General features: G+C 34.5%; 3 protein-coding genes and 1 long non-coding RNA gene across 15 annotated transcripts in view; 2 read left to right on the top strand and 2 right to left on the bottom strand.

Moving 5' to 3' along the window:
* Nucleotides 1-5337, top strand: part of LOC138188811 (protein Wnt-11b-2) — a 29013-nt gene extending 23676 nt beyond the window's left edge. For 6 of the 8 annotated variants that reach the window (XM_069130915.1, XM_069130917.1, XM_069130918.1 and 3 more), the window contains one exon: nt 4943-5337. In XM_069130915.1, the coding sequence (XP_068987016.1) occupies nt 4943-5117 (175 nt within the window). In that variant the 3' untranslated portion in view covers nt 5118-5337. Of the gene's footprint in view, nt 1-959; nt 1165-4942 lie in introns of all 8 variants that reach the window. The other 2 variants (XR_011175689.1, XR_011175690.1) reach the window with 2 other exon arrangements.
* Nucleotides 5338-6263: 926 nt separating this feature from the next.
* On the bottom strand, nt 6264-12736 carry LOC138188808 (EF-hand domain-containing family member C2). 2 transcript variants are annotated; one of them, XM_069130899.1, is made up of 14 exons: nt 12597-12736; nt 12249-12413; nt 11953-12103; nt 11633-11856; nt 10900-11142; nt 10542-10768; nt 9670-9861; nt 9455-9597; nt 8997-9193; nt 8714-8853; nt 7688-7801; nt 7430-7609; nt 7131-7233; nt 6264-6503 (listed from the first exon to the last, which is right to left on the bottom strand). In XM_069130899.1, exons 1-14 carry the CDS (start codon nt 12648-12650, stop codon nt 6342-6344), a joined length of 2295 nt encoding a protein of 764 aa, XP_068987000.1. In that variant the 5' UTR covers nt 12651-12736; the 3' UTR covers nt 6264-6341. The 2 variants fall into 2 exon arrangements, with proteins under 2 accessions (XP_068987000.1, XP_068987002.1); XM_069130901.1 differs by lacking the exons at nt 12249-12413; nt 12597-12736 and having other exon boundaries at nt 11945-12095.
* Nucleotides 7136-9841, top strand: LOC138188814 (uncharacterized). The gene is made up of 3 exons (XR_011175696.1): nt 7136-7247; nt 7406-9625; nt 9707-9841. It is a non-coding gene; the product is annotated as an uncharacterized LOC138188814 (long non-coding RNA).
* A 626-nt stretch (nt 12737-13362) lies between the features above and the next one.
* On the bottom strand, nt 13363-20936 carry Esyt2 (extended synaptotagmin-like protein 2). Of its 4 annotated transcripts, none has more exons than XM_069130896.1 (17): nt 20799-20936; nt 19401-19869; nt 19188-19328; nt 19023-19099; nt 18868-18934; nt 18640-18785; nt 18443-18563; nt 18183-18353; nt 16095-16189; nt 15505-15553; nt 15345-15434; nt 15190-15276; nt 14957-15115; nt 14728-14880; nt 14525-14645; nt 14156-14444; nt 13363-14076 (listed from the first exon to the last, which is right to left on the bottom strand). In XM_069130896.1, exons 2-17 carry the CDS (start codon nt 19731-19733, stop codon nt 13749-13751), a joined length of 2427 nt encoding a protein of 808 aa, XP_068986997.1. In that variant the 5' UTR covers nt 19734-19869; nt 20799-20936; the 3' UTR covers nt 13363-13748. The 4 variants fall into 4 exon arrangements, with proteins under 4 accessions (XP_068986997.1, XP_068986995.1, XP_068986999.1 ...); XM_069130894.1 differs by having other exon boundaries at nt 20770-20913; XM_069130898.1 differs by lacking the exon at nt 16095-16189 and adding an exon at nt 17542-17627 and having other exon boundaries at nt 20770-20912.
* Between the last annotated feature and the right edge of the window lie 1781 nt (nt 20937-22717).

Below are 22717 nucleotides of genomic sequence, written 5' to 3'. Positions count from 1 at the left end.
TCGACGTGATCTTTTATTCGCTGTATTCGTCCTAAACTATGGGATCCGGTCCCGCGTAAGAGTTGGTGGAAATTTGTGCAACCGCCGTAACACCAGTGAGACGAAAGATATCAGAGGTTTAGGTGATCCCATTTAGCCGAGACACCCTGTGCATGTGCTGGGTATTATATAACAAATTTATACAAATATCGTCGCTGTTTATCTCTCGATTCTACCGGCGGCCAATGCACGTGTCGGCTAATTTAAAGGAAAAATCGAGCAACCCTCGCGAGAAGATTTACATCGATAAACGTCATCTAGAATGGATATCAATGACACGTAACGTAGGCTAATTTATTTCATCGCTAAATCCGGTGACATACGCGTGCACGGTGCACGACCGGTTACATAATCCGCTGAAAGCAATGCATTTCAAGTATCTACCGTGGTGAACGAGTATCGTCTCGCGCAACAGCCATACGCTAGGGTTGCAGGCAAGAATAAAGAAGAAGGTGTCGGAACGCTGGTAAAACTTCTCCAACAGAGATTAGCGTTCGTTTATTTCGTAGAATTCTCGTTAGAGGGGAAAGGTTTCCCGTCGAAAAGGATCCGAAGCGATTAATTCTCTCGTTGATCGTCTTATTAATTTTCTCGTCGCCAATTCTCTGCAAAATGTAAGCCTTTCTGAATAATTGGCGAATATAAGTAACTGACTTTTTCTTTTCTTGACTGGTCGTAATATTTCCAACCGTCACGAATAACACCCTGGCAGCTAAAGATAGTTACGACATTTAACGGAAACGACAGAGAACGTTTTTGACGTACCGCCGTGTATATATGCCTATGCGATGATTTAATTAGAATTTCATGAAATATTTTCAAAGATACCGAACGTATAGAAACGAATGCTTCGGCGTTGATTAACCAATTAGCTGTTCACGTAACATGGAATACTATTAATGATTTTTTTCATTTTCAAGGAACGTAATGGGTAACGAATCCTTTTTACGGAGAAAATCCTTTACGGGGAAGAAAAGAATGGAAATTCAGCGATAATCAAGCGTATCAAGAATCGTAAAATTACCTTACGACAGTCAGTTAACGACGCTTCGTTGCATCTTCGTTTATCTGTTTGCGTGGACACAGAAGAATGGTACACGTGTCGTAAAAATGAACGAGCTGCTCGTAAACATTTTTCTTTATTACTATTGTTCTTGCGTTTGGCTTTACTTATTAGCCTCGGTAATAAGTGGGTTGCGAGTAAAAGTAAGAAACTATTTAATAACGTCGCAAAAATGTATAAGCAACGATCTCTATTTCATACGGCGTTGATGTATACTGTACCTCTTCAGTTTCATTCCTATCCCTGTCACTAGCGATTCGTATCACGTTGGCCCCTAATTCTCGCCGCATTCTGTACGAAGTAGCGCGTTCCGTTCGCCTCCCTAATTTGCCTACCGTTTTTATTTACGTTCTATTCGCGGGCAGTTCCTCAGCGAGCGTTCGACCCGTTCTGCTTTCTTTCTGTAACGTGTTTGACGTAATTCTTCGTTCGTGCATCGTGGTACTTTGTTTATTCTGTTCGCGCGACGATAGCAAATTTGTAAGCAGGCTTCGAAGGTGGCCATTTCGAACACCTGCTACAAAGATAAGAACTTATGGGTTAATAATAGTAGTAATATTTATATAGGAACTTACGGTACAAATAAATCGTGTTTTAGGTTTATACAGTGGGTAAACTGTTTCGTTAAAGTTGTAGTCTCTTGTTGCCTACCTTGTAACCTACTTCGCCGGATTAGCTTCGTTCGGTTTGCTCCTATTGCGTTGCCTGGCTTATTTTCCTGTTCATTCTTTCACGCAGAAAGATCTTAATCCCATGCACGATTTTATGCACATGTATGTATCCCTTATTGGCTTTTCTTCTCGAAAAGAAAAGATACTTGTAATATTCGTACTTTGTCGAGAATTCTGTTTAGATTTATATCGAGGACGCTTGACCACGGTATGTTTCAGTTGCACAGTTTGCAACTTGCATTGTCGTTAATAAAATATGTAACACCCTCGACGTTTACCTTCCACCCGGTTTTATTCGATGGTCTTACTCGTGCCAGGGTTGTTCCGTAGGTAAGAGCTATATTTAAACCTATACGTTTCGCTTGCTCACTTCTCTGTGCAAGTTCTTAACGCATTTATGCGAACAGTTGCAGATTACTGGAACGCGAAAATGGCTGTAACTTGGAAAGAAGGTCAGGCAGGACACGCGTTCTTACGACGCGGATTCCACGCGTTACGATACACCCTGTATATCTATCCGATGCATAATGCAGATATCAGACGAGTGATATTTCAGAAGAGTTTACGGTGCGCGATTCGTGGCGATCGCGGCATTTATTTCTGTCTCCGAGCTAGTCAACTAATCGTTACCTGGCGCTAATAAAATACTTCCATCCTGTACGTCGACTCGATCCTTCGGCTTGTTCGCTTTTGTGCAACAGCCACACACAACGAATTTCTCGGCTCGATCTCGGTTATCTTCGGCATAGCCGGATCACCGACCGGGGTATCGGTGATCGGATACTCGCTTATTTATACGACTGTATCGGTAATTACCTATGAGGGAAGACCCTGGAGATAGGGCGGAACTTGATTTTTCCGGCCGATGGAAAAACCTGTTCTCGAAACCGAATAAATCCTCTGTTTTACGATATTTCAACGATCCTACGGCCCTTCTGCTATCGACACGGAATCTTTCTTCGCTTACAGTTAAATGCTGAGGCCGCGTGCTCGTTGAGCCGACAACGAGGAACCTTCTGTTGTCAGGTGTTGTCCGATTCAAACCATAATCGACGAGTATCAATTTGCGCAAGGTTGGGCGACGTGCAGCCGACCGATCCTCGTCGTCGGCGATCTTGACGCCTTGAGAAAATGTCGTTCCTTTTCCTCCGCTTGCTTTTCCACGTGGAATCACCAGCCGACCGCTTGTACCGGAATTTCGCAGACACGCTGTACATTACAGAAAGCCGAATGGAAGGAAAACGAGCGACATAGCGCTCGAACTGCTGTGAAACTGTTTCCTCGGGATAGTACACACCTTTCATAGCCAAATGTTTAACGATATTTATGCCGACAAAAAATATCCATCGGAAGGTGATTCTTAACAAGAAGTATCGCCAGGTTTCTGGCCGCCTGGAAGGTTTGCTTGGGCAACGATCGCTGCTGGCGCAAGCTGGCACGAGATAAAGCGAGAAAGAAAGAATAGAGCGAGCTTTCGTCGGTGATTGCATTCGCTACGGATTTTCCGGCAGCACGCGAAAGCAGCGTCTTCGTCGTGCTGAATTATTCACGGCTCGATGTTCGTGAATTAAAATCACCCACGGCATTCCGGGAACGGCGACTGGTTTTCGGCAGAAGATACAGCAACAACGCGGGCATCCCTTCTGGCTCCGATGCTTTGTTCCGTTCAGCCCGCCCTGTAAATCACCCATCGAATCAGCAGTTGTACCGTCTCGTTGGACAAAATTTAACGCGGTACCTTCTGCTCGTGACGTCGAAATCAACGAAATCTCTGCTCTTTGCTGTTTAACGATGCAACGTCGAGTCGCTGCCTGTCTATCGACTTATCCTTATCGTCAAACTGTTTCACGCGTCCTGTAAACCCATAGTCGGCAACCTATTTGCTAGAAAATGTTCCTCCAAGGAAGAATGCTCCGGTGAAGCTAGTAACCTTGAAGTTCAAATTTACCACTTCGATTACCACGTCGATCGTCGATGAGACGACTTGTTCCCTTTTATTAAGCGCCACTTGTGCTACAAGTTACTCTTTCGAAATTCCACTTGCGCCAAGAGTAGCTCTATTCGTAGCACAAAAGCTTAGAGTGGTCGGTACTATACTACTCTCACCTACGTGTAGTTCTGCCGTAGAAAACACGTTAATTTCTTTTTATTTCTCCCTATGTACGATTAGGGGGGAAAAGAGAAAAGAATGGAACGGTTGAGCCAAACTGGTGAGCAATTCGTAAGCTAATCGGATGCTAGTTCTGGACATGTTAATATTTCATCTGTGCCGGTTAATATATGTATAGTACCTGGTTTCTTTGGGCATCACTGACTGGCCTGCCGGTTACAGCTTACAACCGGTAATTATAACCCTCCGTATAATTATACAAAGTAGGCGTGGTGAATGTTTATTACGGGACGCCTTCGACCATTTCACCGTATACTTTTCGAAATCGTTTTTTCTTAACACTACGCCTGTGTAAAAACACGTGGGCCGCAACAACATGCCAGGTGACTTGGCAGACTTTTTCCCTTTTTAATGTGTCGCAGGCTGCGCATCTTTATGGAAGCGCGATCGACGATCGGGCAATCAACCGGTAATATTGAGACGTTAACGATTTCGTTTAAAGCCGTCGAAGAATTTATACGGTCTTACTTACGTATTCTATTCAATGATATTCTACGTATTTTTATTTCCTTGCCTAGCAAACGACATTCGACAATTTGCTCGTAATTTAATTGGCATAGGTATACGCGTGCAATGATATTTGTCGCGACATTAAAATATCAATTTTATATCCGATGTCGTGACATTAGAGCGCGTTTAATCGACTGGTAACAAATGATATGATAAACGTAATGACCTATTAAATCAAACGCGCGAGAATTACAAGCTACTAATGAAACGTATAAATCTAATGAAAAAGATATAAATAGATATAATGGGGCGAAATGGAATTGCGTGGAAGAAAGTATCAGGTTGTCCCAATAGTTTCTTTCGTTTCATAAGAAAATGATGAACGCACAGTTGTTGTTGTTGTTCCAATAGGACAACATAGATCGTAATTCATATAGAATAACATCAAATAGAAGATGTTGTGTATCTGTTATTTCCTTATAAAAGGAAAAATACTAATGTACGTTAGGATGTAAAGCAACGCTAATACGTTTGATTTTCCCATTTCAGGCAATGCAATGGCAGCAGTACCGGATACGAAGGTTGCGAGTACCTTTGTTGCGGCCGAGGACACGTGACGAAAACGGAAGAAGTTTTAGAGCGATGCGATTGCAAGTACATCAGCTGCTGTTACGTCAAATGCAAAACATGCAGAAAAGTTATGAAAACGTACGAGTGCAAATGAATGCACGGATTCGTAGAAATCTCGAATTGAAGCCTGATCAAGCTCAAGTGGCAAGAATTCATGTAAACTGTTCACGGGCAACTCTGTAAACCACAAACTTGTCCATTGCGTTTAAAAACATGAAACTTACGCGGTGTGATTAATCGTCGCGATAATTCGGAACGATCGGAGGATATCGCGACTGGAAGCGCATATTTGTAGTTATTTTTAGAGGTCGTTGTGTAATTATATCGAAAAATGTGGAAAATGTACGATTCAGGCTGGTGATGATCGATTACTCGAACGAATCGTCAATGACGAAAACGTAATTAGAAAATACTTAATGTTAAAAGGAAACTCGATGAAACTCTTATTTATCCCGTCTACTATTTATTGAAATTTATGTGTTTGATAAGCTGCGAGTATAGCACACCAGTGTTGTCAGTCAACATTTTCCAAAATATTGAGGTACGAGGAAAGATTAGACATTAATAACATCGATGAAAAACTGATATTGGTACACAGGCGCAAAACCAGACAACACCGTTAGCAGCATGTTAGACATAGGCGTGGTTAGTCGCAATGTAAATAATTCGCTGAATTCGACGTAGTTTGTATTGAAAATTATATTCTACAATAAATATCACTTGACACGGAGAAGCAGATTTTATTCACCTCTGTTGATCGTTACACGTTTTGTTGCATTACGATCTGCACAGTACGTTGCATTGCATGCAATTGACGTAGGTATAAAATACATTTCTCATAAAAATTGTTATAAATTACGATCAAAGTATAACGTACAAAATTCCACGTAATTATTCGAACGACTTCAAAGAGGAAATGAGAAATATCGCTTCCAATTCTCACGAATTTTCTATTAATTTGTAAATTTGGTAAGAATCGTGTATCGCGCGTGTATTTCAAACGTATAGCAACTTAATGTGATTCAGTCCTGTGTTAGAAGGACATCGAAACCGTCAGAGAAGAATTTCAAGAGCTGAGGATAAAAAATTAGAAAAATAATACTTGACTTATAAAATTAATAATACTGATCAGTTGTTATGGAAGAAGCAAAGTATAAAAGATGCTTGAATAATTATGAGCGTTATTGTAAATGTATAATTATGTAAAATAATTGAAAATACGTTATAGGCAAATTTAAACTGTGCATCTTTAAAGTATATAACACTGTTGACTATAATGAAAATTCTGCAAAAATGACTTATTATTGTATAAGAATATTCAATAGTTTGTTTTGCAGTCTGTGATTTGCATTTCTGGGGACTTTGAGCTTTCATTTGAATTCGTTTCTTCGTCGACAATATTTAAATCTTTTATGAAAACGCACCAGTTTATACCAGCTCCACAGTCCGGTTCTTTTTCTGATGCCCACCAAAGTGCAGTCTGAAACATTCATGAATAATGGCTTAGGTAACTAATACATTTCTGTCGTTCAATATGACAAGAAAGAAAAAAGCAAAGCACGTGCGAAAACCCATTTTAATTATGGGAATAACTGTTGTTATTCTCACGTGTCATCTTCTTTTTAAATTTTTTAACTTTCTAGATGAAGTTCCAAGTTTAGAAAGAGATAATAATCTAAAAGATTAATGCAAAGGGGATCTTGTTTCAGGTCATAGATAGAGCAACTCGTGAAAGTTGTGCATACTCCCTGCAAAAAATTTCTATGGGTATATTGGCTGCAGTGCTGGATATATTTCAAGGGAAACATATTGGAAATAATTATCGAAATAGGTTTGTTTAAATGAAATAATATTTACTTCATCTATATATATGAAAAATCTTTATATAAAATATAGTAAATGAATTTGAAATGAATATTTAAGATGAATTACAAATAATTATTTGAAATAGTATTTCATGTGCCTAAAAGTGCATGAATATTATTTTGCATGTCTAAACAATGTACAGTTCAACTTGGCTATTACATATTGCATCATTACCAGGTAATATCGTTCGTCAAATTTGCAGAAGAAAAGGTGGATGAAACAATAACGATAAAAAAAATACCTTGACGTTTATCGGCGGCGCGGGTGGAGGAGGATCCACTTTAACGTTAATAAATTTTAGAACGTCATTATAGTCCAGTTGTTCCTCTTCGTTCTTGTGAATGCTATGTTATTATTGGTAAGTAACATTATTGTGTACAGTTATATATATGTAGTTCCAATTTATCGAATCTTTAAAATTGTGGAAAATCAATACCAACTAATGACAAAATCCGCATTCCTTAGTTGCGAGATTTCCCGCAATTTTTAATATTTCGACTGGCTTGGTTTTTGCAGCAAAATCTCCACTTATATACGTACTGATCAAGCATGGAATTTAAAAGTTCCACGTCGACCGGAAGTCTGGCAGCACGGAGCGTAGTATACAACGTATCGCGTGGTAAGAACCCTGTTCTTCCTCTGTCCCAATGATGTAGATCCTCCTCCAAACGATCGAGATCGTTCCACAAAGTTCGCAAAAGTTCCGTGTGCATTAACTGTCTGTTAAACGTCTAATTATTATTCTTACTATGTTGAATCGATCTTACGTCGGTGTTTCTACCAACGACGATTGCTTACCTTATGTATTCCCTAGTGTGAAACTCTTTTTTCTCATGAGACGAATAACGTCGAGCGATCGTGATTATTTCGTGCTCTGTTATTTTTCCTTCCATATACTTGCCCAAGATCTCCCTGAATTTTCATGAAATTATTGTAGTAGTACAGTATAAATAGTATAGTATTTGGTGGTGTAACAAAACTGCTATATAATACAAATAAAAAGATTAGTAGCACGTTAGGTCGTGGCTTATAAAATGTCTATTTGAGTAGGACTCTAAAAGACAGCTTTCGAATATCTTTGTTATTTGTACTCAGTTGCTTAGTATAAATGTTGTGTAATTTGTTTAATCTTACGTGTGTAGATTTGGTGGATCAGAGCATGAGGGGAGTACGGCAGGAGCTGATTCAGCGCGCCAAAATAAGAAGAAGAGTTCCTACAAACCCATATGACCTTACTGTCGAGTAACAGCTTGTTTCGTGTCGTTATAGTCGCTTAGCTACCACCCAGAAAATCGCTCCAAGTAGTCAGGTGCAGCTTCGGTAGCAGCGTGAATGCATCGCATCGTAGATCGTGGAACCTGTTCCAACAGCTTATACGGATTCGTCGGCGACTTTGACGAAGAGTTTCGACACTGTCAACCGACGTTGTATAAACAGGACACTTTAAACGCTCCCGTGACTAACAATCGAATGGGTCCAGGTGCGAAGAGCGAGCTGATGAGGAAATAAGACCAGCACGACATATCCATCTTCCAGGAAGTCGTTGATCTAAGTAACATCTAGCATCGCGAAATAAGCTGTAACTCGAGAACATGGTCGTATCGGGCGTATGTTTATACGAAGTTTTCTTCTTATTTCAGTGTGCTGAATCAACACCTGCCGTACTTACCCGCATGCTCTGACTCACATAAATTCCTAATCTGCAGTAGCGTGCGTTTCAACAAATTGCAATTGGATTTTTCGAATCATTTCCTGTCACGCCGTTCGAGTACTTTCGTTATTCGCCTCATAGGCAATCGAATGAAACAAAACGGCGACGTATACCTGAGTTTCTCGTACGGCAGGACTCGAAGATCCCCGTCGATTGATTGGGCTGGCTCGCAAAGCTGTAGGAATTCTTTGTAAACCGGTTTCAATGTCTGTCGTAGTTTTTCCACGATTAACTTGGCGTTAGCTTTGGCGAACTGAAAAATCGGAATACAAACGAAACGTTCATATTTCAATGGCTTGTCCGACCGAGTTCGTCAGGGGAACGCTAATCCGATGTTCTAAAGTTCGGGACAGCGTGGAACAGTAAAAACAGCGAGACGCGTGTAAATTATTGCACCTTATCGCAATGTAACTCCATGTAACGAAGAGCATAAACGTCGGCCGAAGTAATTTCGAAGATAAAACCGTTCAAGTTAGGACGTGCTCCGATATAAAAATCCTCCGGCTTGTAATAATCCGGTTTCTTGCTTACAAATACCTCTTGATTAGGTAACATCACTGGCATTCTCTTCTGGAACAGGCATCGTCTAAAGCCTGCAAATAACGTGAAAAACTCATGCAATCAATAAGGAAACGATGTTGAGGCGCTAAACTGAAACGAATGTTAATAATCAGGCTACGGCCGTTTATATGTATAATGGTATTTGGTTTGTGGACATTCGATGACTTCTTGAAGACAACCCCGTAGGTGTCGAACATCAAACTATTTTAGGAGAAGCCTTTCCGACTTGATATCATCTTCGTAATCTGATTTTGATAATTTCGATAACAGTATTTTCTTAAAAAACTGTTCACCTGAATTTCTCCTCGCCAATTCGAAAATAGAAACCGTATCGTCCATGAGGAAAACTCTTATAATGAACTGCCTGTCTTGATTAGCCGGTACGTTCGATATCATTTGCGCTCTGAATCTCAAAACGTAGCTGTCCAAGCCCTGTCTAAGAAAGAGGAAAAGAGGAAGAAAAGGTACTCGCGAGATTCTAGTATACGTGATCACGCCTCAAGCTCACTTGTCGTAACGCAGGAACTTAACGACATCTGTTTTAGGTGGCTGCGGTATCACGCTGAAACAGTTGCCGAGGGAATCTTCGTAGGACCCAAAACCATTGTAGGGTGGAATGTATCTTTCCACTTTCACGCAAACATCGCCAGCATTTCGAGGTCTTTCCATGGGCGTGAAGTCATCCAGACCGTATTTTTTCCTTTGATGCGATACAAGGAACAATTTTTTACGTCACACATTCTTTCCTACGCTTTCTACGTGAGTATTAACGTTGCGTCAGAAGTGCGACAAAGTGAGAGTTATTAGCGACGATGATTCGAAACCAGGAAATGTTTTATGGGAAATTATATTCTTGTGTAATAAATATACAGGATGTACCAGCTGAAGGAGGCCGCTTCGATGTCTCTCTTGTTTGCAATGCTCGTAGCACGATTTAAAATTTAAATTTAAATCACTTAAATGAATATTTTTCTTTGCTTTTTATATTTTAATTTTCTTTTTCTAGGCCATAGTTATGTTTTACGCGTACTTTTTTTTTGTTGCATCTTGTAGCAGACAAGAAAATATGAATATGCCTGAGTTATGATCTTCGGATGACCGTGAACGCTAAAAGGATGATGAAACTGTAAGACGATGTTAGGATGACATGTGAACTTACACGTTTATGTTGTTAAATGTTCGAAGATATGTGGCCTCCTATAGCTGCACACCTTGTGTATATATATACATAAAATTTTGTCAGGTTATTTCTAAACGTTTCTAAAATAATCCCCAACAAATAGAGTGTATCTTAACGCATTAAAATGAACTAATTTTACAATATTTTATCTATTTCTATTATCTTCACGATCTCGCCTTTAAATATTTTGGATATTTTACCTGTAGTATTCCTTCGTAAAAGCGTCCATGTCTGTTATGACAATTATTCTGCCGAAGATATTTACTTGTGCGCCAATACTAAGTTCATTTTCTTTGTAATACTCCCTACGAACCTTTCCAGTGTTCAATGGATCTATCGTGTAATAACCATGGGATGTATCGTCTCCCATCACGTTCAAAACGGTAAAAGCGTTTCCTGTTCCGATCGAGCCCATTTCCGAGAAGATCTATATTCGAATGCCCGTCCATTAATCCCTTGAGTTACAAAATTGCTGCAATTTCCGCTATCCTATTCTCGAAGTACCGTGTTAGGCAAGAATTCCGCGTTTGCACATATACCAGTACAACGAATTCTTACTTTAGGAACTTGCATACGTCGCAAAAACGTGGAACCGGAATCTCGTCCGGAATTCGACGGCAGATTCTCTTTGATCTCCATCGTGTTGTCAGCTAGGTAATAGTAAATTTCCAGATCATGCACGACGCCGTAAAGGTTATCCGTGTCATCCCAATATCCATAAAATCGAAGCACTTGTTTGTCGTATTTCAAGAAATCGCCACGAGTATCCACCTTCTGTTTTGGTTTCTTCGGGAATGTTTCCTATTTCGATCGATCAAAGCGTAGAGTAAGCAGACAATTGCTGATATAAACAAACAGATGTAAAGCCGGAAATAAGCTTCTTAAGTCGATAGACGAGGACAGTGTATAATAAATAATAAAATAATAAAAGAAAAATAATTGCACCGCTGTCGATTAAAGCTTTTACATGCTTCTAGATAACTGGAGAATCCCATTTCGCGATAATATAGATCACATTAAAACAATGTTGATTCCTGAAGTATAAAAATAAGATTAAAGACTTCCATGCACGTTATGTGTTTTTGAAACTCCACGTTTTACGGTGAAATCTCTTTTTAAGTAAGCACATACAATACGATAAAAAATAATGTTCGTGTATGTATTAAGTTGTGTGCAAAAGTAAAATTATATGCAAACGGAGGTAAAGAATATTTTTTTCAATGTTTCGTTGTAAATAAAATATTAGTTAAATAACCATAATTATGTCGGACACTATTTTTATTGTACTTACTCGCTTATGAAATTCCAAATAAGGATCCTTTGGTATTTCTATCGGATCTGGCACGGCGATTCCCATACGATTTAAAAATTGTCTCGTAAATTTGTCACAGTCTACGATCTTATATACTCTCCCAAATAATTCCGGCTCTTTGCCGATATTTAGATCTATTATATCGTAGTATCTATATCTCACTGGATCAGGCATTGGAATTCTCTGTCGCCTTAACAAGACGCCTAGGTACACGCGTTTCATCTTTCAGTAATAAAACTTTGACAGATTTAAATATACATTAAATAATTAAAAGTATCGAAGAGGATGCACCGTTGAACCTTGCTCAAGTCCACTATTGTCCACGGAAGGCTCGGAAATTTTCATCGTTCCATCCTCCAAAAAGAAGCTGATATTTACCACGCGTATTTGGTAAGTTGCTTTCCATCTTTCGTTAACTGTTTCTTGAAAGAATGCTTTGAACATTAACCTCTGAAAAGTGCATTCGATATAGAAAATATCGCTATAAATATATTCAATAAATTAATCTACTTTGTCTAATTATCTTTCAACGCCTGTATGAATTATCAAACATCGTCGATATTAATTGTCTAGTTTTCTAGATAAATGATCGTACTTGGCCATCATAGGCAATCCAAGGAGGCAGTTCTTGAACTTCCCCGCGAGCATAAATTGACGGATAACGAATTGGATCGCTTTTATCAAACTTTTCCGATAAATAATAAACTCCATCGTGAATTTTAGTAAAGTATTGATTCCTGGCAAAGTTTGTTCGATCAAGCTAAACAAGAAGATACATCATGCGCTTTTTGTTAATACAAAATTATTATAATGCATTAAGTGCGTATGTTCTATGCTCATCAATAATATAAAATTATTTCATGAAATTCTATGTCGTAGCCAATGCATATATTGGTTAATTAAACACAAAGTGTCATGAGACCGTAAAAGAAAAATGACTTACGTTTTTATCGAAACTAAACCCTGGTAGACATGGAAGTATAAGATCACGCTGCATTTTACTGCCGATGGAAATTGGATTAATAAATATGATACATTTGAAGAGTTAGTAGCCGATTTACGGAGAAACACTTTACGTATCTGATATCGACGTAAGAATACGCGTTACTGCTATTTGCTATTGTTGTGTTTCCTTGGAGATACTTCAGTTGATTTCATCAGGAGAAAAGAAGAACTTCGAGGTACTTGCAGCTTTAATATATATATATTTATATTTTATTATCATCAACAATTTGCAATATTGCACTGGTAATATCTTATACCAGTATATGCAGAAACATAAATTTATATAATATATAGCAATATACAATATAGCAAAAACTCTGGTATAAATATAATAACACGTATATATTATATATTAGTTTGATTCGTAACAACCTATGTTAGTGATAAGTTTTGAACGATACTGCTGACTATAATTTGTTATTAATTTTATTACTTAAGAGCATGATGTACAGATCATGATGCTATTTAATTGGTAACTCGTTATTCAAATGATATAAATGCATCAATGGTAAATAAATCACAAGTATGTAGTAAATGAGGTAATAGATTCAATAAGAAGTTAAGCGTAATAAAAGCAAGATCATACATCCATTGATCAAACATAATTTAAAACACCCTATTAATAAACCTCTGTGCAAAAAGATTAAGTCATGTTTAATAAATAACAGATGTTATATTATGCGTATAGTCGTAATATGCGTAAAGTTACTATCGCACGTATATTATGCAGATACTAGCAACAATAAATTGTTTTACTGGCACTTGTTAGCGACGAAAATATTCTATAAGCGTAGATAACATAACATAAAAGGAAACGGCGCGCATTAACTACAAAATTAAACAAGTTTTACGACAGTGGACGGTCCAAGTATAAATAGATAATAGACGTACTCATTGACACTTTCTCAGAATTTTCATATCGGTTAAACCATTCCGAAAATTTTCTACTCTTTATAGTATGATGGAATTTGGTTTAAACGCGTGATTACAGACGTCAGCGTTTCGAAAACTCGCATCGTGGAAATTCAACAGATTGTCTTCGAAAACATATAAACAACTGTTCAAATCTCCACTTGCTTTTCTTGAACTTCTAGTCTTTAGTCTCTGGTTGTATATCGTACCAGCTTGTGGACGATTTTGTGACATCAATTTCGGCCAAACTTAAATAAATTTGACCCATTACGTTGCTTCCGGTCGACAACCAACCCTTTTGAGTACATACAGATACTTCCAATGTGCGACTGTTTAAATCAGCTTGAGAAACAACATACTCGAATTGTTCATCGAATATTGGATTACAATTATCCTTTATTACTGCTGTTTTACGTTTCGTTTCCTTATGACGGTCAGGTAGAAGATACAACTTTACATATGGATCTGGTATGTTATGCGGATCATTTTGTGGTAGAGGTAAGTTACTGTAACAGTAAAAAGTTCGTTAACATTCTGTTAAATGTCACATTGTTAAATTAAATTTCACATTGTTAAATTACGTACGCTATTTTGTGTACAACGATTATAAGCTTCTGTCTTTGTACACTGTAACGTAGAGACAATTGTATTCGACCTAGTTTAGCTTCACCCGCGGATGATGTCATATTTGGATTCCTATGAAATAACTGTTGATCTCCAACAGGAGCAGAAGATTGATCAGTAGCAATGACGATTAATTCCTCCTCTGCTGTACCTGATTCTTCAGGTACAATTACGGCAGCAGATCCAGTACTGTGTGTTAAACTCTTAACTGATTCTTTTGAAGGTTGTCTGTTCAATGGACTAGCTGGAACTAGAAAAGATTGTAGAATTATAAAATTATATAAGATTATTAAATCTCATTGAAATATAAGTAATTATTGATAGACTTACGACTAGTTGATATCGTGCTGATATTTGATTCTTGGCGTTCGATTCTTTTATTCAGTTGATTAATATCGTGGTCGTCGTCATCTTCTTCTGAAGTAGGCTCAGGTTCTTCGTATTTCAAAATCTGCAAATGAAATTAAGTGTATAAATACAATGTACTTATTGCTTACAAATGTATCAATATAAAAAGTTCAAAGAGTTTGTACATTTAGTGACATGGATAATATTAATTTGCTATCAACTTCGGCCATTTGCAGATCATAAGGCTGTTGTGTAATTTCAAGATTATTTTGTTTTAAAAGTAAAGAAATATTGTGACTCATTTCTCCCACTATGACACCAGTCTTTTCGTCTGTGATCTAAAAATTAAGATAAATAAAGCGTAAAATTTACACATGGTGTAAAAAGGAAATATTTTTGAAAATAATAAATAACCTTTATATGTAAAACACCAGTTTGTGGATTGCTCACTAAAAAGGTAAAACCTTGTTCCCACACTGGATCACAAGAACGTAATATAGTACCTGTTCTTTTTGTGCTTCCGCCAACACTTGCTTCAAGATAAACATCAGGTTGTTTATTACCTCGAATACACTGTAATTCAATAATTTTAATTCGCTTTTCTTAAACAAAAATCTATTATTTTAAAATCGATCAATTATGCTTACTGGCAAATTTCTTGCTGAGTCAATATAAAGTATAAGAAGAGCTGTACTCATTGATGTTATTCTGAGTTCTTGAGTTTCAGTTAATGCCTACATACATTTATATCATTATTTTATAAGTTCTATATAAATATTTACGTTCTGTTAAAAATACATACAGCTTGCAAATCTGCAACATTTTTTGAAAGTTGAAGCCATGTTAAACGTAAATGAACCATACCATGTTTTGCTTGTTCCAATGAAATCCACTAGAAGGTAATGTTTTTATTATTACTGAAAATTTATTACTACCTTAATGCTACTGTTTTTTATACTTACTGTATCAATATTTCCCTTCTTTTTCACTCTACTAACTTCAATAGTAGCCCTGCATTGTGGCAAAATAAGTACATTTAGTAATTTATATATTTTACTTAAAGTATAGGAAATTAGCTACTATTTTGTTTACAATGGTATTTATACAGATGAATGATGATTAGTATATTTATGAATATATGAGTTTATGTATATTATAAAGCAGTCATGCAATTACAGCATACATTATAAATTTCTAACATTTGTTTCACAAATAAGCAATAAATTCCTGTATATTATATATTCATAATCATATAAGCAGTACCTTCTTGTATAAGAAAACTGATTTCTAAAAAAAAAGACAATAATTTAAATGAAAAGAGTAATGTGGTGACAGAAATTATCATTTTACTGTAATTGCAAAGGGCACATATATTTTGCACTATTCTTATAATATAAATTTACCATGTCTTCTTAAACATCTTTTTCATTAACATGCACCATAATGACAGTACAACTTTACAATTTTTTTAAACAAGGAACGTTCTTCTAAGCTAACTGTAGAAAATATTTCAAATACATTCTATGCCTGTACTTGCTACAAGTAGCAATACCTGCCAAGTGGATCATCTTGACCAGCGTTGTCTTTGTCAAAAAGGTGGGCAGCCACCGTGTTGTAATAGGCTCCCAAGCTCTTTTCCACTATAAACTGCCATCACACAATCTAGTTTAGTTTTTTATTTTATCAAATGCAGTCACCTAATCACTCCCATAAAATTAGTAAATACAATTAAAAGCAAGTTTTCAAAATTAGAAGATATTACCATTACAAGATTAACTAATATGTATATATGTAAAAAAAAATCAGGAAAGTAATTTATGTCATACAGATACTAAATAATGCAAATACGAAATGCAAAATAAATGAAACAATATAATAATGTCATAGAATGACTCCTAATTATGATTATGAAAAAAAGAATAGAAAGAAAACTTTAATTAATGCAAATCATAAAAACTGTTATATGATCATGACACTTGATAAAAGTAAACACACCAAATAAATATGTATGGCACACATTGTAAGTATATCATAGCACAGCATAATGTTGCTATTTAAAGTTGAATAAATTTATAAATTATTCAAAAGAAAATTACATTAACATACAAAACTCATATTAAAATGACAGGGAGAGAAGAAAGATCTATAACAAGTAAGGCAATAATTTCAGTTAATTAAAGTTCACTATTTTTGTTAAATTATTAAATATTATACTATAAATGCATCTACTACCTGCCAAGGAAGTCACCATATTGAATACCTGGGATGGTTACTACATCCCTATCCCAAAGAAACACCATAATATTCTGCATTAGACATGAGTAGACCACAGCCTGTGCCAATATAATCATAATGTGAAAATGCTATGATACATATAAACTATGATGGACAAAATTATTGTTTTTCTAAATCTCTCATGTATAAAATATAAATGTACTATATATATCATTCTGAGTAAATATGTGCCACATAGGATGACTATGAGTATAATTAAAATAAAACATTTTAATTTAAACAACAAATAATTAAATTAAATTAAACAAAATAAAAATAATTAATGTTGTTAAAGTAAAATATTTTATTTTATTCTAATACTAAAAGACATTATTACAGATTTATTATTGCACATTATAGTAAGCATTAAGTGATTGTTGACACAGTAAACTAACACACATTCAAACACCACTCATAAACCAAAAATTGTAAATGCTGAAATACCATAATGCAGCACTAACATGCTTCTACATTGCAAATATGACAATAATACTCTTAATATATGATGTGATCTAATATACAATAATATATGATCAAAATATACAATAGAAACATATAGATGATAATTAAATGATAAATTAAATAGTAATTATCTTCAGTTATAATTAAATAAAAAACGTAACAAGTACGATTAAAACAATTTTTCATTAGCTTTTATAATACAGCTTACCTTGAGCATAAAATTGAAAAAAAAAATGAAAATATATGTTACTTTATTCCCATACCTTCCAAGACTTTCATCTCCTTTGGTGTCATCATAGTCCCATAACAGCACAGTCATTTGTTGAGCGATGGCTGACGTCACGGCACACTAATCCCACATAACACATCGCACATCACATACATACATACATACCAAAATACGAAATTAAATTAGACTGATATGGACTAAGATGCTTCCGATCTATCCATGAATTATTTTATATCTTCTTATAAGCAAACAATTCCAAGCAAAATTATACATATAAATGTAAAAATGATTATAGTTTACTGATTTATTAGGAAAAAGCATTGATGTGTTAGATCAGCAACATCTTACATCGTACATCTGACTGAGACGGGATTGTAAACGTATAAAAAAGATAATAAAATAATAAATTATAGATATGATGACGATGAATCGTAATATGACCAAAGAACAAAAATAATATGAAGAAATTTCAAAATGTTCCGTCTAATGTTTTTTGATAATACATGTCTACTATTGTACATCATGTGCTTCTGTCTATCTAAAAAATAATATTTCTTACCACATAAAAGACGATGTGCTTGAAATTTCAAAGGACTTACAAAAAAATATTATAGCAAAGCACATGCATTAAATATTATCAATATTTGATTTCTTAAAAAAAGATATTATGCATACCTCACACCAGAAATCCCATTTTGGATTCACAGTATTATCTATAGTCTTTGTTCTAAATTCTTGTGCTCCAATATTTATAATGGCATATGGATCAGATTTACCTTTACCCAACATTCCTATATCCTTTTTCATAAGGTGTTTTGCTTCTACTACATGAATTCTTAAAACACCCTAAGAAAGAAATATAATTATATTATGCTGAACAATTGAGCATCAACAATTAACATGTAGATATTAAGTATTGTAAATGAAAAGTTTACTTCAGGCTCTGGTATTTTTAATGATTCAACTGGTACTGCCTCACTCAATGGTATAACAATTTTATTTGGCAATACTACAAAGGCTGCTATTTGTTCCACTATCGTTTTCCTTAAAATTTCACTATTAAAAAATATTTAATTAATTATTCTTTTCAAGAGATAAACCATAAATTTATTTATTGCTAAACTTTTCTTACTTAAATCCAGGTAAATCGAGGACATCCGCGACTCCAACCAAATTAAAATTAATAGCAGGTGGATTTAAAAAAAATGCTTGCACACCTCCAACTATAGGAATTGCAGGTAATAATGGTTTCATAACTATCCTCATTATTCCGCGAATCTAAAAATTAATTGCGTATATAAATTAGTAAAGCTTGCAAACAGTATATATTACCAAACATATATCTTTTAATAGTATTTACCTGAAAATCCCTAATACCACCTTTTATATTTCCTACCGAGAAAGTAATATCACAATCACCAGCATATCTATAAAATTAAATAATTAGAAATAAATTATATAAATTATATAAAATTATATAAAGTTAATAAAATCACACAAATAATTAATACATACATAATATCTGCATCCACAATGACTTCATTCCTTGAAGTATTTTTATCATATGCTTTAATACCATAAATTTTTAAAGGCTGCAATAAAATATACGGATTAGTTGTAATATTGATATATTTATAATAAAAATAAAGATAACTATTGTGAATATAAAAGTGTACTTACAATACGACCTAAGACCAGCCTTTCGAATTGAAATCCCTTTATCTTATATTCTCCTAATTTTTCTACTATTGCAGGTTCTATACTTTGTTTACAAAGTTCACGAGCAAATTGATTTATATTTGGCCAAATTTTGTACAAAACCTTAGAATATGAAGGAAATATTATATATTAATAATTTAAAGTATTAAAATGATATATCAAGATCTTCCATACTTTATTTAACCATTCAGCTCTATCAAAATCAGGGAAGTAAACCCAAGAAGGTAATTCATCCAATCGACTCATTATTAGTTCTTTTTCTTTAGCCATAACACTAGCTTGGGCAGTAATTGCTTTTAATTCGTTGTCTTTCCTGCGTTCTGTTTTCCATGCTACCAAAGCAATTGGTGCAATTAACCATGCTATATTTAAGTTTAGATATCCCCAGCTCCAAATAAAGCCAACAGTTGCCAATTTAGTAAAAAATGATATGGTCAATGAACCCACATTCATGTATGGCCAAGGATTTGGCTTAGATACTTTATTGTCTTCACAGTTACCTTCCATTTGTATTAAATAGTAACTAAATTTTAATTCAATATGTAACTTATTATACTTTCATAGATATTTACATAACTTTTTGTTATGTATATAAAAGGTTAATTTCCTTAGCTCCCAGTTAATTATTTTATTTATATTTTTCCTGCAAGAATGAAACACTTATTTATATAAAATCGTGTTAAAATTTATTCAAATAATCTGTAATATAATACAACCATGAAATAAAATTAAAACAATTTTATTCCGATTATGCTATTTAATTAAGTCTAAATGTCATAAAACTTTTCGTAAACATTTATTGTACGAATTAATATTCATTAAAAAAGAAAAAGATGGATGTATACATACAGTAAGAAAATTAATTGTGGTAAGAATAAAATTACATTCGTGTTTGAATCACATTTAAATTTAATCTACAGATTTTGTAATTTTAATCTTAATCGTAAAAGAGTTAGTAGATTATAATCTAAATTATGATTAATATCAAAACTTGTATTCTATTATTAAGATTATTGCATCTGATATTATGAAGTATACATACTTGAGTACAAGTAGCTGTAAGTATTAATTACAGTAGTTCAGTTGATAACAATGATAAACTCAGATACACTTACATAAAGCATGTAAAATAAGAAGTAAAAGACATTGCGATTTTTTAAAAAATAAAGTGGACGAAATTAATTGTGACTCAATCTTTGTCTAATCATACACGCAAGATGTTATCGGTCTAGCTTAATACTTCCGTGGCAAATGAGTCATCATTGGTAGCCAGAATGATTCAAATACATAGTAAATGTTAAAAATATATTCAAATAATATGGAAGCATATACAACAATAAATAATATATAATATATAATACAATTTTATTTCATAAAGTAGGCACTTATAAGTACAAATTCTATATTATACATATTGTTATTTATAACTTAAAATTAAGCATAAATGTGTGTAAGTAGATGAAAAAATGTGCGAATTTCTAATTATGTGCAAGCGTTGTTAATATTGTTAAAAATTGGTATTCTTATTGTACAATTTGCTTACACTTATAATAAAACCGTGTATTCACGTACTCTGTATGATTATGTAGCCATTGTTCATATGAGCACAATTGAAAGCGACAATGCTCCCCAATTTGCTTCAAGGAGTATCAAATGTTTTCGAGGACCAATCAATTATTATAGTGAGGAAATTCTTGAAGTAGTTCCTCTGAAACGACTGACTATATTGTACTCTGATTGTGCTATAGTATCGTACCTGAGTTAGCTGCAGTCTGGTGGCAGAAATAGAAATTAAAATTTGAAATTACATCAGTTCGCGGGGCGTTATATTGAAAAGTGGAAGCAGAAAATTCATCATAAGTCAACAATTTGGAAAAGTCAATACACATCGACATGTCATTGCTTCAAAACGGTGAAAATCTTAATTTAAATAGTTCTATATTCATAATTTTAACATATTGCAGACGGATCACGTCCGTGAGAACTCTCGTGTTTATTAATAATGCTTGAGGTTGATCACAAAAATTCTTGTTGTCATCCATCGTTGTCGTGTAGAGAAAAATAATTTAACTATATTCTTACTATATCCTGGGTATAATTAAGTAATAAAACGATTAGTCCGCAATATGTTAACATAATTTATTGTATTTCAATATAAACAAACGAATACCGAAATAAATTTCAAGAAAATCCAGGTAGTATGCGGGCACTAATGGAACGTGATACGTTCCTGAACCAAGCGTACTCTGATGGTATATTTTTAAATTAAAATTTGAAATTACAGCATTTCGCGCGGTGACATGTTGGAAGAAGGAAGCATCTGCTGAGAGTTTGTCGTAAATGTGGAAAATTCAATATGCAACATCAAGTCATTGCTTCAAAACGGTAAGTATCTTACTTTCTTTCACCTTATATTCATGATCTAGTACAATTTATATAATGCCTTGATTATTGCTTCCCTTTGATATAATTTGTTCTTTCTATACATTTATTTTAATATCTTGGTCCATTGTCTTGGTCCATTTTTGTGCAGATAATTGCTTTATTGCGAGAAAAACCTGGAGGCATCAAATTCGAAAGGACGGTGATTTACGATCAGTCCGATAGCTGTTCATGCAGATATGGTAACACTTAATTTTTTCTAATAAAGATAGACGTATTTATAATTTATACGTTTGTTTCTTTTCTTCATTGGGTAATATTTTTTTAGTATTTTATCATTTATTAAGAGTACTAAGGTGAAGATAAGTGAGATTAATCACTTCTTTTTACTTCGGATATAGTAAATTATTTTTCTATTGCAATCGAATTAGACGAATTGCTTTATTGTTTAACATTGACGTAGATTCTCTACAGTTCTATTTAAATGAGAAATCAAAATAACTTTTTGCTGCATTATAGCGAATTTTCTACAATAATATTGTCATTTCATTTCTTTTCAATAACTTGTATTATTTTCGGAAAGAGATACTATCGTAGATATGTTTGAATATTTTCTGCGCATCGTGTTTTTTGCCTATTGCGCAGATATGTTTAACTAAAAAGAAAGGTACGCCATATTTGATTACTACGAAGTACATTTGAAACGCTACTAACGGACATTTAGAGTTAGAATTTTTGGAAATTGGGTGCATTATATTCAATATTTAATTATCAATTTATTGAGATTTGATATATATTACGAAGTATTTTATAGTGTATGACTAACTATATAATATAACAGCAGATTTTATATTCTTAATAATGTGATATTTTGTTGTGTGTGCTAAATGAATAATAATTAGTTCATAGTTTTGAAAAAGCAGTATTTTCATAAATAAACACTCGATAGGAAGAAGAAAACTGACGATGCAAAAAATGATACAAAATGTTTTACTTCTTTCCCTTCCCCTTTCCCTCTAATAAAGTTTTTTTACAGAGAATTTTTGTGATCGCGAGCAATGCGATCTATAGAGTCAGTGTTTGCTCGTTATATTATTTTTAATGTTCTT

Source organism: Bombus flavifrons, chromosome 17 (genome assembly GCF_040668555.2).
Source record: "Bombus flavifrons isolate JBK064 chromosome 17, iyBomFlav1_principal, whole genome shotgun sequence".
Classification (NCBI taxonomy): Eukaryota; Metazoa; Arthropoda; class Insecta; order Hymenoptera; family Apidae; genus Bombus; species Bombus flavifrons.
This window is presented reverse-complemented; position numbering and strand designations above follow the sequence as displayed.

Bases quoted from the DNA above. Each gene is read 5' to 3' on its own strand.
- LOC138188808 (XM_069130899.1), bottom strand. From the start codon at position 12,650: ATGCAGCGTGATCTTATACTTCCATGTCTACCAGGGTTTAGTTTCGAT. The intron at 9,862-10,541 runs GTAAAATATCCA...ATCGCATCAAAG, and splicing joins TTTACGAAGGAATACTACAG to GAAAAAATACGGTCTGGATG. The intron at 6,504-7,130 runs GTATTTTTTTTA...TGAATGTTTCAG, and splicing joins CGCCGCCGATAAACGTCAAG to ACTGCACTTTGGTGGGCATC.
- Esyt2 (XM_069130896.1), bottom strand. From the start codon at position 19,733: ATGGAAGGTAACTGTGAAGACAATAAAGTATCTAAGCCAAATCCTTGG. The intron at 18,786-18,867 runs GTAAATACTATT...ATTAATTTTTAG, and splicing joins GTGGTATTAGGGATTTTCAG to ATTCGCGGAATAATGAGGAT. The intron at 16,190-18,182 runs GTATGCATAATA...GTGTGATGGCAG, and splicing joins AATGGGATTTCTGGTGTGAG to TTTATAGTGGAAAAGAGCTT.